The sequence below is a fragment of the Thalassophryne amazonica genome, chromosome 3 (genome assembly GCF_902500255.1).
Source record: "Thalassophryne amazonica chromosome 3, fThaAma1.1, whole genome shotgun sequence".
In the NCBI taxonomy this organism is placed as follows: Eukaryota; Metazoa; Chordata; class Actinopteri; order Batrachoidiformes; family Batrachoididae; genus Thalassophryne; species Thalassophryne amazonica.
Window position 1 is genome coordinate 101,809,315 of NC_047105.1, and position 16,800 is coordinate 101,826,114.

The window sequence follows — 16,800 nt, forward strand, 5'->3', positions numbered from 1 at the left end:
ACATATTTGCTTTTGTCTCATAGCTGCAGGAACAATTCAGTCGGTGTTAATGAGAGGCAATTAGTTTTGATTAAAAATTAGATCAGTCCCCTACATGCAATCGAGGTATGACAAAAACAAAATAATGATGAATTTATGTTGGTATAAAGCATTATTGTCAAAAGAAAAGTATGCACACAGGGATGATACAATTGCTCAGACAGGAGGTGCTCCTCTTCATAACACAATAATGTGCACAGAATGTGTTTGTGTGGAAGAATTCAGGTTTTTGTGATGCTTTCTTTTTAATATATCTTATTAATGCTGCAGCTTAGCTAAACTTTCCACAAAAATTGTTCCTTTTGTGAAAAAAGTATGGAATTTGGCACACATATTCTAAATTAACTAGTTTATTTTCAGCTATGGAGCCATCCTGGAGCTGACCTCTAATGATAATTCTTTATTGACCTCTACAGGGGTCAATAAAGAATTACACAGGGGTCAAATTTAAAAATACTCCAGTCATGTTGAAAACTGTACCACATTATTTGTCTGATCATAACGATTCCAAAAAGGTATAGTTTGGACTATCTATGACTGAATTCCATGGAGTTATGGGTACAGGGGACAAAAGTTAAATTTGCTCTTTTTGTAAAAAATTATGCAAATTATTGGTTGAGTTAATAACATTTGAAAAAGGAATAGTTTGCACCATCTGACATGCTTAGTTATCATGTTATGGGGTAACATATGTCACATGTCATAGAATCCAATGGACTTCGACCTTGTTTGACCTTTACTTTGGAGACCAAACATTCAACACAGTCAAAACTATTACATTTATTAATCTGTTTATTTCAACCAATAATTTGCATCACTTTATACTAAAATTGGAGCAACTTTTTTATACAATAACTTTTGAACTAATAAAGACATAAAAGTGATTCCAAGTTCTAGTGGTATGTTTTCATGGTCAAGGATGTCAAATATAGAGGAAAGAAAAGTGTATGTATCATAGTTTTGGTTGTAACACTGAACTGTTGAATAGATCACTGTGCCAAGGAGGGAATCTCTTTAGGGTCAGTGACCCGATGGCCTTGTTTAGAGAAGTGTTTCAAAAATGTTAAAAAATTCATATATTTGCAGTTTAGTTGAATAATAAATTGAATTTTGTCTCTTATTTGTTTTTGTCTATAATCACATGCAATATCAATATCAGTGCTCAGATGACAGTAGATTCTGGGAAAGGTGCAAGTTGCAATAAACTGTGATGCCAAGCGCTAAGGATACATGCTATCCAGTCACAGCAGATGAAACTTTTTTACTAGCAAACATCATTGTTAGACTTTTTTAGGTTCAATGATTCCACGGCGTGTAGATGTTATGGCGTCAGTGACCCCATGGCCTTGGCGGAGGTTTGCACTCTCTGAGTGCTTCTAGTTTATGTTTACATTTACATGATTCACTTTCTTCATTGTTTGACTTCCTAGAATGGACTTTGTGCATGTGTGTGCATTTTAGCTTGTGAACTGACCTGTACTGTTTATTCATGTCTGCCTTCCCAGCATCCATTGTGATTGGGAAATGGTGGTGTGAGATGGAACCATGTCTGGAAGGAGAGGAGTGTAAGACTCTGCCTGACAACTCTGGATGGATGTGTTCCTCTGGAAACAAAATCAAAACCACAAGGGTGAGACCTCACACAGACATATGTACTAACACACGCAAGTACGGTGGCTAATTGGGGCCACAACATATCTTAAGGCAACGCCAGCAAAAGCAAAATACACAAACAACAACAGCAAAAAAACCCTGCATCAATTCAATAACAGCCTGTTGCATCAAAATATGCATTTCAGAATTTTCAAAAAACAACTCATACAAACACAGATAACATGTAAGCTACAGCACATGCAATTTAATTTTATAATGACTCTGCTGCAAATTCATGCAATGAGCCCAAATATAGAAACACTTTGAGAAGCTTTGCAACACAACAGAACAATTTCTGACAGGAGGACTTCAACTGTTCAGGACATGGCTGTTCAATTCATCACAGCGCCTCACTCTTCATCTCTACTTCAGGGGCAGCACCAGGGGGCACTATAGATCCCCCTGGATTAGCCATAACACCCCCATAGCACCCCTAAGAAAATGATGGCTCATTTATTATTTTCATTTAATTTCATCCCATGTTTTTAAGGCATTGTCCTCACTAAAACTGAACTTTCCTTATACTGTCTTTTTCTTTGTAATTTTCAAATGTCATGAAATATCACAGATCCAATGAAACTGCTTGAAAATGCTGTAGTACATATGCCAGATCTATATGTGGTGCTGTAACACACAAGGAAGGCCAAACGAGACCAGTGGCAGCAGTTCTCCACTAGTATTGGAAGAGACATAAAGACTAGTGGTGTGTGAGGTACGATCAGGAAGATGCCTGGTATAAGGAGGGAGTACACATTACCAACTATCAGATATAATAATGAAATTATGAGATATAATGAAGAAAGGCAGAAGCTTTGGCAAAAACATTTGTCAGAGTTTATAGTTCTGATAACGTGACTCCAGATGCACAAGTCTGTAGAGATGAAACGTTGAAGGCACATCCCAATATATTAGAGAACAACGATGATTTTGATGTAGCATTAAATGTTTCCTTTTCTGTTTTAGTTGAAACAAGCTTTAGATGGACTCAGAGCTACGTCCCCTGGTAAAGATGAGATTTGTTACAAGATGGTGGAAAATGTATCTCCTCAAGCACAGATGATGATCTTACAACAATGTAACAGAGTCTGGGAATTTAGGACACTTCCATTAGCATGGAAACACTGTTGTTGTCCCAACTGGACAACCATGGAAAGAGCAATGTTTGTAGAGTGCAAACCTCCACCAACAGTGGTTTCCAATTCCACAAATGTTTTACTTTGGAAAAACTTTTCAAGGGCAAAGACTTGTTAGAAGTGGCTTTTTCATAAGATAAAATATAATACAAAATATAGACCTCAAGGGCTTTTCAGTGTTAAAGTCAAATATCTGCTAAATCCACAATACAGATCAGATGTGGATCAAACTTATTCTACTCATTGAGAGTGCCAGTTTGTGTGTCTTATTGTCACAAATGAGTGATTGAGGGACTTTTGATTGAGATATAATGCAAAATGTACACCAAAAGGGCTTTTCAATATTAAATTCAAATCTCTACAAAAGCCGGATAAAACTTTGTCAGGCAATACCGAGTGCCAGTCTGCATCTGCATTATGAGAGTGATTGGGGCATCTTTGATTAAGATATACTGTAAAATCTACATTAACCCTCAAGTGACCAAGTTACTTTAGCGACTAATATGACCTAGTGGGGTCATTTTGGAATATAGCCATATAAATGGTTGTTTTAGGGTTCTTCACATTTAGTGCACTCCCTAATATAATTGTCCATCATGTAATGTAGCAATGTTTGGAATTTGATATTTATTCTACCAAAAGTAGGCAACAGATACACCGATTACCTTGTCTGTTACATCACGTAAAATGCACATTACTTTATTCCTTGGCATTTTATTCCTTTGTATTTTATGTCTTTGCATCAAAAATTAAAACAATACATCATAAAAAAAGGTTTTATGTATTATAGCGTGGTAGTTCTAGCATCACAATATTCCATAATGATTCTATATCAGGGTGATCTGACGTCTCAGAGGTACGATCTTCACTGATGCTGTCTCAGCTTCATCAATGGAGCTATTTTCATCCTCACTCTGGGCATCAAGAACCAGTTTCAGTGCTTGTGCAGCTTGCTATTCCAGGTCTGTTGGCCATGCTTCCCTGCTAAGCAGTAAAATATAATGATTAGAGTTGGCAAATAAAAATATCATCTGAAGCTGTAATGTCGAAAATCTCATCGATTTCCCTGGGGTCATAAGTGACCCCCGCAAAAGTTTGGAATGTAGTTGCCAGACGGATTGGCCGATCCTTGCGAAATTTTATCAGCACATTCAGGAGAAATACATTGACAAATTCATGGTAGGAAACCTTGATCCCATTTGAACTGGAGGAATGGTGCACAAACATATATGCCTGGAGTTGTAAATGACCCCACTTGGTTGCTTGAGGGTTAAATGCAGTTTTCAGTGTTAAATTTCAATGGCCACAAAATCTGTAAACTGGACCAGATCAGATCAGATAAGATTTTGAAAATTTGTTCAATGTTAAAGATAGGGATTTTTCCAATATTTCAATATTTTTCCTGACTGCCGTTCGACCTATGACCTTGAAAGTTGAATATGTTCATGCCTATCATGATATGAATCTTCAGTAAAAATGTCTTAATGATATATGAAAAATTGTGGGCTCCAGGCACACAACAGACAAACAGACAGACAAACAAACAAATGGGGTGAACACATAACCTCCTCCATCTTCACTGGCAGAAAATAATGGAGCGCATGGTCACTGATAGGCTAACCTACATAGTAGAAATTAGGGGGGTACTCAGTCATAATAAGAGTGGCTATTGCAATGGGAGGGCAACCATGGATCCTATGCTGTACTTGGAAGATTTCATAAGGAAAGCTCAAACTAATAAGGAACTGCTGGGAGCAGTCTTTTTAGATATTGAAAAGGCGTATGATATGTTGTGGCAGGATGGTCTCTTTATCAAGCTTGAAGCCAAAGGAATAGGTGGGAGAATGTTTAGCTGTATTACGGATTTTTTGAAGGAAAAAACTATTGAAGTAAGAGTTGGAGTAGCTCACTCTGGATTTATCCAATAGACAGTGGAGTTCCACAAGGGAGTGTATGCAGTCCCTTACTGTTTAACATCATGATTAATGATATTTTCTCAGAGGTAGATGCTAGTCTTGGAAGGGCTTTGTATGCAGATGATGGTGCATTGTGTCTAAAGGGTCAAAATGCTGCATTAACTGGGAAAAGGCTTCAGGTGGCTGTTAGCACAGTGAAGAGATGGGGCAATAAGTGGGGTTTCTGTTTTTTTGTGGATAAAACACAGGCTGTATGTTTCTCCAAAAAGCATAATAATCCACCAATTCCAATTTATCTTTATGGGCAGTCAGTTAAGCAAGTTCAAACGGTGTGCTTTTTGGGTGTCTGGATGGATTGACATTTGATGATCATATCCAGAGAGTTGTCACAAAAGGCAGCGAATATAATGAGGTGTCTGGCAAGATGTAGCTGGTGAGCTAACATGAAGTCTCTGAAGCAAATCTATACTGCCAAGATAAGATCTGCCTTAGATTATGCTGCATTTACACATAACGACGGCACATCACGAATGTCACAAATGTGATTATTCGGTCCATTGCGACATCCACGACAAAGACAAAACGAGGGTGATGTGTGACATTTGTGGAAGATTTTTTGACAGCCAAAAACATGCTCCACGAAAATCACAAATATCACACACCAACACGCACTACTGCCAAGAAGGACACAAATATGACATTCGGAACAAGTCCGGCCTATGTGTAAACGCACCTTTACATTAACGCACCTTTATGCATGTACTGTGTAACGATCAGCTGCAAAATCTCATCAACAAAAGCTACAAGTGATACAAGCTCATGCCCTCTGTGTATGTTGTGGAGCTTTCAGTACATCCCCAATTCCAGCTCTTCTGGTAGAGGTTGGAGAATCATCTTTAACCTTGAAGCATCTTCAATTATCTATGGGGTATTGGACAAATTTATAGGGACACAAATAGACACACTACCAAATCAGTTTTAAATCCATATTGGGGCATGGTAAAATTACTGTGCATCTGGAAAATATTCACAGTGCTTCACTTTTTCCACATTTTATGTTACAGCCTTATTCCAAAATGGATGAAATTCATGTTTTTCCTCAACATTCTACAGACACTCTAAAAAAGGAACTGCTGTCTCAACAAGAAAAAAATGATGTAATAATTTGCATAGATTTGTGCATAGATGTAATTTCAACTTAGTTATTTCAACTTTCAACTCAATGCCACAAGACTTTCTTAAATTTAGTTGAAATACGAGGTCTGCCCATAAAGTATTGTACCTTTTTATTTATTTTTTTTTAACTATATGGATTTGATTCATATGTTTTCACGTCAGACAAGCTTGAACCCTTGTGCGCATGCGTGAGTTTTTCCACGCCTGTCGATGACGTCATTCACCTGTGAGCACGCTTTGGGAAGGAGTGGTCCCGCCCCGTCATCGGATTTTCATTGTCTGGAAATGGCGGAATGATTTGGGGTTTTTTTCCATCAGAATTTTTTCAGAAGCTGTTAGAGACTGGCACCTGGAAACTATTTGAAAAATTGATCTGGCTTTCCGTGAAAATTTTACGGGCTTCACAGAGAATAAGGTCTGTTAGTACAGCTTTATGGACCTCTTTAAGGATGCTCAGCGCGCTGCGCTCCGAGCTGCGACGACACGGCACAAGCCACCGGACCAATTCTGAGCTGATGGCTCTGTGGATACGAGACTGTCGTGTGCTCTTTCTCTGGTTATCACAAGAGCTGGGCATCAGCCATTTTCCGGCAGATTTCACTTTTAACAAGAGATTTTGTCATGGAAAGCCACGCGGAGGCTTCGCGCTTCACGACCGATTTGCTTTGGAATCGAGACAAAGGAACACCTCTGTTTCGGCGTGTCAGAGGACAAGTTTGGACATGTCCAGCTCTCCACAATTTCACTGATACTTACTGGACTGGTAAGCATTGAAAGCCGAGATAGACATGTCCAAACTTGTCCTCTGACACGCCGAAACGGAGGTGTTCCTTTGTCTCGCTTCATCAGCGAATCGGTCGTGAAGCACGAAGCCTCCGCGTGGCTCTGAAATCACAAACACAATTCAACATTCCACTTCATATATCTGAAGTTAAAACAATCACCAAGACAGAACTGAACAAAACATGGCAAAAGCTATAGGACAGGGGATCTAAGGGTCAGTTTTTCATCAAATTCAGGGACAGGTTATATCAAGGAGAGAGGGGAGATGGAGTTGCGCACAAGAACAAGCTTTCACACTAGGTCATACAGGTTTAAATCGTACTCTCAACATCATTGGAAAACCAGTCAGTGTTTGAGATGCAGCAGAAGGGAATACCGTCAATAAACTCAGCAGAAGAAAAAAGAAGGCGCTGTAACGCATCCACAAAAATGGAGAAGATGTGCAGCAAGTTGCCAAGTTAGTGAACATGTCCCTAAATTTAATAACTATTCAGACCCCTTCAGCAACGTTTGTTCAAAAAAGTGACCAGAAAGAAATCTAGTGACTTTTCCCTGTGATAATTAGAGACTTTTGGAGACCGCGCCCCCCACCTTCACTCACACAGAAAAGGTTTAGCTCACACAGGTGCAAGACAGGCCGGTTCCCACCTCTGTCTTAGCAGCTGTGCATGTTTATTTTTTGCCACATAAAATTGTATTGATAAATTGTTTTTAGCTCGAGTATTAAATGTTTTTCACTGACACTCAAAATGAAACCAGAACAGCAAAATAACAAATGAATATCCCGACTGCCTGTGTGTCACATCAATTCTGGACAGAGTTTTTCTTTGTCAAAAATACATCACTGCACTAAATACCAAACTTAAGAAAAGTAAATAAATAAACAAACAAACAAAGAACAACAAAACCCCCAAGTAACACAAAAGTGTCTCTTTTGGGCCACTTTTGTCTGTTCCAAGCCCAAGAATCAACAGAACAAAGTTCATTTGTTGTTCTAAACATATTTAGGGTATTTTGTACTCCCACAACATTATTCCTCTCCTACAGCGTCAGTTACATGCACATAGCCAATTATACAAATTAGGTAATGCAGTCATTTAGCGACTTCTAACGATGTGTAGGACAGCCAACTGAGGAGTTGGCAATGTAACAACAGAAGCTAGAAATTTACAAAGCGACACACAGAGTAAATAAAGTCTTTTAATCTGAGCTATTGCACGAACTCATCATCACAGCTGAAAACTGTTATCCACATGACACCCTTGATTTGGAAGATGACATATGGAAATGTGTTAATCTTTTACATGGAACTTACTTGAGAATAAATTAAGGGTTTTTAATGAAGTCCCTCAGTGTTTGTCTGCTCTTTGTGTGTGTTTCTCAGCCTGAGCTGGAGGATCCCAGTGCTTTATCCCCTAACAAGAAAAAAAAAAAAAATCTTATGTTAAATTACACTAACACCAACAACATGATGTCCTTCATTATGAACCACTGAGGTAACAGAGGCAGAGCTATGACATCATCCTTTCAGAATCATTCTCCACAATAACACACAAATCTGGTATTTTCAGATTTATGTGATTAGATAAGTATTTTACTCATAAAAGAAAACAGACAAAACTGATTGTTTTACACAAAGTGTAACCATATTTGACATGTTGACCTAATTTTTCACACGAGTGAATGTGACGTTCAATGACATCACGTTCGACTATGTTGTGATCACACCGTTGTACTGTAGTGAGCGTAGTCGGTTTCAAGTTGCTGAAATGGATTGTTTTTGCTCCCCAAATATCCATGAGTGAAACTGGAAAGAAGTAAAGTCTGCGCTGCCTGAAGGAAAAGCAGTGGAGATGGCCAAACCAGTGACCTGACACTCCTGACAATTAACCCTCAGAGAACACATGCTCTGGACAGCGACCAAATCATTGATGCTTTTGCTCTCAACCACAACAATAGACGCATTGTGCTGTTATGAAGACATCAATGACAAGTGAAAGATTTTCTCCTCTGCTTGGTGTTGGCATTTTTTCCCTAAAGCCCTGTTTACACATACACGGTAAGAGCTCCCGGAAGCGTCCCGGAAGAGTTTTTGTCTTAAGGATCAAATGCTGTTGTTAACGCCAGCACTAGGGGGCGTGGCTTAGTTCCGCCTTTACCGGGAATCGTCGAAAAAATTATTCAACATGTCGAATAATTCCGGGAGCGCTCCCGGAGAATTCGCGTGACGACAGAGACAACGCGAACAACGTCGTTTGATACTTTTTAATCGCCGTTTCATCCTGCCCCTTCCTGTAGTGCCGCAGTTTACACCGCCGTAATTGGCGGCCGGCATTGTATCCCTAACAAACGGCGTGTAAAACGGCGATAGAGCCCACATCAGTGTCCTCAATGGCGTTTTAACCGGTGACAGAGGCAGACAAAACGGCAGCGCTAGCGGACAGTACGCCGTTCTAAACGCCACCTCCTGGTTAACGGTGATCCAAACGGCCGATAGGCGGCGGTCAGTATAAAACGCTAGCGCGTTGCATGCAGGCCTCTCACTCGCAGCCAGCTCCAGATATTTTTGCAGAGAAGCTCCAGTATGCCTCCTAAAAGAAAATTGGCAGCGGCAAGGACTTACCAAGAGGTCTGGTTCAGAAGCAGAGGAGAGGCCTGTGGTGGAGACAAGCAACACGTTGAGGAGGGGAAAAGGAAAGGAGAAGAAAAGGCTGAGGATGAGCTCCCTCCCCATTGCAGTGACAGCTGCTTCAGCCTATTATACTCTGGGGGCGGTGCCTATATGCAAAAGTTCCTGGAGTAACGCAGGATTTGCCTGGATAAATCCAGCGGTACAGAGGGCATTATTGGCGGCAGCAGAACACCGCCGTTCTCACGCGCATCTTAACCTGCGATTGTAAAGGATAGAACTGGGTATTAACCCCCGTTGCCTGACGTGTACCGGATGCTACGGCGTCAAAACACCGCTTTATTTGGCAGATTTAGCGGCGTTTTATCCGTGTATTTGCAGCTAGTACGGTGCTCAAAACGTTGGCGAAATGCTCCGCCCCTTTCCACCGCGAAAACAGCTGGAACTACCACGAACTTCGGTGTACGTACTACCCGCCGACAAAACCATCTATGTGTAACCTGGGCTTAAGGCTATAGACTACATGTGTCAGTCTCTGGATGTTTGTATAGAGCAGTAGCCTAGGTGTGTGTGATTTTGTTCATTCTGCATGTCGTCAGTTGGGGCCCCTTCACACATAGTACAAATAAATACAACGCAGGGCGACTCATGGCGGAACAACTTATATGAGCGAACCACATAAACACAGAGCCGATGGGCAGGTGCTACTGCAACGGTTTGTGCATGCAGGAACACAGTGCGAGCACCTGCGCGATGTGGTTACACATCGCGCAGGTGCTGTGAAAATACAAAAAATAAATAAATAAATAAAACACACGCCACCCACGGGATTCGAACCTGCACTTTCCAAAAGCTCTGATTGCCAGTCAGAAACTTTACCACTGAGCTACCATCGAGGTCCTGTGAAAGGTGTGGGAAAATGCCTAATATCAAGAAGAACGTGGATGTATTAAAAAATACACACCACACACCATATAAAACACTGCATTTTATTGAATCCCTGTTATCAACCGGGCAATACAAGTATGATCTATCTGTTGCTCTGTAGATGACCCATGGTCACAGACATACAGTCATGAAATGACATGATTGATGAAGCAGGGCACTCTTATCATGCCCACATCTGCTGGTGGCATGTCCAGCTGGCCCCGCAAACATGTCCTGCCCAACACGCGTTTTGTGGACAGTGCACCACAGGACAGCGACCATGTCATGTGGAACAGAGGTCACGTGGGTGACATTCACTGTGTGTGTGTTATCATCTGACGGTCCGGATCACCTAGGATAGCCTGTCAATATGCGTGGCATGCACATGCTCGCTGCAGCCCATTGCTACAGCGATATGTTTTTATGTATGTCCATGTGATGATAGCAAGCAGACACATGCTTGTCACAGTGGACAGTTGTTAGTTCATGTCCATCCAACCACAGTACGTGTTCCACAGCCCTGACGTCCAGAACCAGAGATCTCCGCAGCCGCTCCTGTCGGCGGCCACACCCCCTGTCAGTTCAGCACACACACCAACATGTCACTGTGTCTGTTTGTAAAGCCACACTCATGGGGCACTTAGAGTAAATTTCACATCCAGCTCGATACTGATCATCTGCTGACTGTTGTCATGTTAACAGTGCAAATGGCCACACATTTCAAAGTTTCATGTGAGCTGTGTTAGATGTTCGTGCATGTCACCTGGAATTTGGCCGACACCTGCCACACGAGGGTACAATGGGCTCTCACAGCGCACAATAGCAGCAAGTGTACAAGGTGTTAGAGGCATCTACGATTTTATATGTATTGCACATGATTCCTGCTTCATGCACACTTCATGTACAATTCGACCATATTAGCACTATTTGTGAAGGGGCCCTTACTGTTGCAGGTAAGAACACAGCTATGTGTGCGCGTGCCCATGAATGTGGCAGGGGGGTAGCAAAGAGCTATTGTGACACAAGAGCCCTTATTTCATAGAACCCTCATGAAAATGCCAAGCTACCCCATAGCACCTGCAGAAAAAATCTCTGCAGCTGCCACTGCTGTATTTACAAAGTTTATATAGTTACTTCTTTCATCCTTTTACTCTTCAGATTGTTATGTGCTGACGCGGGTCAGAGAACCGAACCAGCATCTGACAATGGCCCAGCGCTAAATAACCAGAAAGCGGTTCCAAGAAACAAATTTATTCCCCCTCATGTGCAATAATCCGTGTACAACATAAATAGTCAGCTGTCTTGGCAAGGTGAAAGACGGCGCGCTCTCCAGCGCCCAAATGGATCAAAGCCCGGCACTTCTGGACTCAGATTCACCGCCAAACACCCCCCAGGTGAATACGACAAACTGACTCTGTGAAGGACGGAAAAGGTGAGGTAAGTCAACAGAGCTACAACAAAACAGGTGGAGGATCATCAATCCGTACGCCATGGCAGTGAGAAGCAAACTGCACAATTCTCATCAATGTTCAAATATACTGCATAGCAAAACGCCAAATTACTATTAAAGATTATTCAGACGAGAATCACCTCTGATGTGTGCTGACAGCATGTGTCCCTCACCCGTCCTCCTTCACAGGCACGATGTGTCAAACCCTGGCACGGTCCTCAGAGTCTCACAACCGAACGTCACAAGGTCGAGTTCCCGGCGATTCTGCTCAAATCACTCATGGCTTAAATGCAGAACGCCATCTCATTATCTGCTTCAGCTGAAAGTCTTTAAGTCTGCACGTGAACATCCTCCACAGGTGCAGCCAATAGTTCTGATGAGGGTGAAGGACTCTTCCGCCAGCACCTTCTCCACAGAAAAAAACAGTTTGCATACCACCTGGAGAGCAAAGAAAAGAAAACAGCACCCAAATGTCCAGCCAAACCCCCCAACACACAACACAGATAGCTATATCGTTACATTTTATTATTATATTTGGAATGCACTATGGAGTAGTAGTCAGCTAAAGTCCTCTGAAGAGAAACTGTTCTTTGTGTTGATCGTACTTCCCTTGTGTTGGGTTTGTTGTCCCAATTTGCAGCATTTGCAGAGTCATTATCAAATTAACCTGTTGAATGTGCTACAAGTTATACTTGCATTTTATATGTTTGCACACATTTTTCAATTTGCAAGATGTGTATTGCTCATCCCGGACCTAAAGCCAGATGAGCTGTGGCCATTGTGAGTTGTGGGTTCTATATCCGTCCATTCAAAATTTACAAAAGTTCTATCTCCTCCCTCAGTTTTCAAGAGATTTCAATTACAGTTGTTTTATTTGGAAAAACCAACCATTTTGCACAGAACATGATCATCCTTTTGTGATATTTCCACAAACAAGTTTGTTTTTGATGCTTGTCACAAGAACTGTATCTCGTCCCTCAGTTCTCTCCAGATTTTTAGTTCTGATTGATGTTTTAAGTAGAATTCCCCTTCAGGAACAAAACTTGGTCATTTGTTAATTGATTTTCACATTGTAAACACATTTTTTGTTTATTTTCAGGAAAGCTGTAGTTCCTTTGTCAATTCTCGTCTTCATACTTGTTTGTCATTTAGTGTGATTTTCTTTAACATGGCAAGAATTTATTACATTGGTTTTCTGACTATCCAAAACCTCGTGGCAGAGGATGAGCTACACTGTCATTGGCATTCTGGTTTTAATTGATGCAGATGGCTTTTGTTTGTAAAAGAAAAAAAAATAAAATAAAAAATATTCCGTAGTGTTGTCTAAGTTTGGAAATATGGCCTCCATCAGCCAACGTACATATGCCATATGCTCAAACATATCCACATGCTCACATCACTCAACCTCATTGCTGCATTCTGTATTCAAACAAAACAGATTTGACTTCACAACACAGCATTCATTCTACGAGATGAAATGAAGAAATTGCAAAGCTTAAGAAGGCGTAATGGAAACCTCTGACACATGCTTTATAGTAGCTTCTCTCACAACCACCTGCTTTCTTTTTAATTACCTGCTCTCATCTGACAATCCAACATGCATATCAGACCTCAGGGTAAAAGGGACATGTACGAATGCTCAAAACATCCTGTGGCCTCTTCAGTGGCTTCTGTTTGGTGTGAGCTACCTGTCTCAGTACTCCGTGTCATAAAGCAGCAACATAAAGCAGGTAGTAAGCAAACAGGCGGGCTCTGCCTCCGGCCATGCTCCTTTCAGAGATAACATTAACAGCCACTCTACTTTACCACTGCCTTCTGGCTTTGTAAACTGAACCTAGAAGCAGCATGCAGCAATAACAAGGAAGGTGAGTCCTTAAAATTAACAATCCAGCATTTTGTGAACGCTTGATCACCTGATTTGCATTAATTAAATGCATTGTTTCTTCACTGTTACCACCCACAACTTTGAGAGCAGCAAACTTGCAACAAATGTTGGGTTACTCAAGAATGTATGCCGTTAAAGACATTAAGTGCTGAAAAAAACGCAAACTATAACTTCATCCTAGTCTCATAAAATTAAAGGAATGCACTCATCTAAAGGCACCTTGACACTTGCCCGAATTTGATCCCCACACTGTCGTGCAATTCATCGTGCCAATGGTGTTTATCATGCAGAAACCAGAGAGAGATGGCATTTGCTGATTGGTATGCTTATGTATTTTGGGTCAAGGATGAATGCTGTGAAAACAGAAAGTTGATGGGACTAATACCTTTGGAGAAATTAGCAATTTTAGCTAACACACTAATGGACATTGTGTTGCAATGCACCATGGAAGATCAGTGTTTTGTGGTTTTAAAGGTTTTTACTGATTTACTGTATTTTTGTGGTAAGATTGGTTTAGTCAGTTTTATTTAAGTGTTATATTTTTGCTACCATAAGTGAAACGAGTAGTCCTTTTTCATGTATTCCACCAGTGTCTCTGTTTGTGCGTGTGTAAAAATTAAAAGCAGCTGCTTGCAGCAGAATTCTGTAAAAATAAAAAGTTCTGCGTGCATGCGACTGAGGACATCTGACATTTGTCGTTTGGTATGCTTATGTATTTTGGGTCAAGGATGAATGGCCCCAAAACGGAAAGTTGATAGGACTATTGTTTTTAGAGAAATTAGCAATTTTAACTAACCAGTAAACAATGGACATTGTGCTGCAATGGGTTTTAAATGTTGTTATTGTGGTTCATGTTAGTTTAACAGTGTTAGTATAAATGATTTATTGTGTTTTTGTAATTCAATTGTTTAGTCAGTTTCATTAATTGTCATGTTTTCATTACCATGAGTGAAAACAGTATTGCCTTTGATGTCTTTCACCACCATCTCTGTTTGTGGATGTGTAAAAATGAAAAGCACATGCTAACAGCAGAATTCAGAAACACAAAAAGCTCTGCATGTATGCGACTGGGACAGCTGACATTTGCCATTTGATATGCTTATTTATTTTGGGTCATGGATGAACGTGCCAAATTGGAACATTGATAGGACTAATATTTTTTGGCGAAAGTATGAATTTTAGCCAGCGTTGCTAATTACATTCTGGGCTAACACGCCATTCCAGCAGGGGGTGGTAAGTTATCTTTATATTAAAAGTGTGAGTATCTGTGTGCATGATTTTACTTAGTGAGTTCAATATAAGTACACAATCAATTGTAATTATGTTAAAAATACATGAATGACACAAGAAAGTGAAAACACTTATTTCCATTTTGGTCCATTTAAAAATCAAATGATAAAATAGAAGTAATAATAATAATAATAATAATAACAATAATAATAGTGTGTATATGATAACAAAACCTAAACAATTTATAAATATATTAAGACAGTAAATTAACATAAAAATATTATCTAATTAACAAGAAATAAAATGGTTGAGTTCCTCTTCTAAAAATTGTTGAGGTCTAAGGTTCTAAAAACATGCTGGACTCACACGCCATTCCAACTCATTATACAAGCTTTGCTTAATTTATTACCACCCTTGAAAAATGTCAGCTACCTATTTTATAAACACTACCCAATCTAGAGCCTGTGGGGCCCCACGGGCAACACACTAGTTTTAAATAATAATTTCATAGCTGATGACACATTTGCTCTCAGAACTTGGCTAAATGGATGACACCATTCTTTCATCGCATCCAGAATCACAGAGAAATTATTTACAGCTACAGGTTGTCTCATGCTTGTCATGTGGTAGAGAAAGCATTTGGAATCTTGTCTCAAAGGTAATTATTTATAATATATATATATTGTATTCTAAATACATTTCTTCCGCAAATCTGATTTGTTAATTGTGTGAGATTTCAGACCGTATAATATTGGGTGTACAGTGGCAAAATTTTCGACCGCTTTATATCTAATGTATTACTCAATGTCCTGACCGTGCGCACCGCTACACAGATGTCAATAATGGCACGGTCAGCTGAAAGCAAGAGATGTGGCATTGCGACAATGCCGAAATGTTTGAATTTAAGCTACCATACGAAAATATTGATGTGGATTCTGATACAGAATTACCGTTTCACATTTAATGGATTACTCCGCAACCTGACCGCTGCTGGAGCAATGGTGAAAATGCTGTTGCTAACGGTAAGCCTCACCGACTGAATTACCTACAGAAAAATAGAACGAATTAGCTACAGAAAAATAAATCATGCAAATGATAAAACTGGATTACAATGAGAATAGCCCCCTTGTGACGGTCTCAAATATCCATTTTAAAACTCCTTTTTACCGGCGACAAGTTACATATATATATATATATATATATATATATATATATATATATATATATATATATATATATATATATATATATATATATATATACCTCATAGCCAGCATGAACGTCTGCAGATCATCAGACACAACAAGGTTATTCCCTAAATGGATTGGTAAACCAGTTTTATATTCATTCCTTCTTATGAGTTAGATAATGTATCTGCAAAATTATGTTTATTATACATGTTACATTTCATCATAATCGTTCAGATGGCCTGCGCGCAATGACAAGCAGTGACATGCGTTGACATGCAGTGACACGCAGTGTTTTTGAATAGGTTGCACATTGTTCATGACTAGTTCACACAAGTGGCACAAAATTAATGTGTCAGAAATTTTGAAAATTTCAAAAATTTCTTTGTGCACTGGCATGCAGCCACGTACAGTTCATGCATAGTTTATGACAAGTTTACTCATTGGCACGCAAGATTGTGTGCCAATTCAGAGATCAAATTTGTGCAAATGTCAAGGTGGCTTAATTATGTGCCTCCACGTTTGGAGTAACAACGGTAAATGCACATAAATTCAAGAGAAATGAAATGCCTGTATGTCCTACACTGACATGTATTTTGTAAAACATTGAATATTATCGCTGTTATACCTCTGTCACACTCAGCCATGTGTCCATAATGTGAGCAAAAACTAGGAAGATGCAGTAAAGGATGTGGTGTTTCTCTATGGACTTGGGGGGTAAGATCAAACTTTGGACATGATCAAAAAATACTCAGCGAGGACATGGGTTGAATAAGCATAAATAAATAAGCA

The 16,800-nt window shown here is 39.9% G+C and overlaps 1 protein-coding gene across 3 annotated transcripts in view; it reads left to right on the forward strand.

Moving 5' to 3' along the window:
• The window catches only part of LOC117507330 (chemokine-like protein TAFA-1), a 623,151-nt gene that overhangs the window by 582,597 nt on the left and 23,754 nt on the right, over nucleotides 1-16,800 (forward strand). For all 3 annotated transcript variants that reach the window (XR_004559685.1, XR_004559684.1, XM_034167174.1), the window contains exon 4: nucleotides 1,545-1,669. Coding sequence is in view for 1 of the 3 variants with exons in the window: in XM_034167174.1 (XP_034023065.1) it covers nucleotides 1,545-1,669 (125 nt within the window). In the remaining 2 variants the exon portion in view is untranslated. The remainder of the gene's footprint in view (nucleotides 1-1,544; nucleotides 1,670-16,800) is intronic.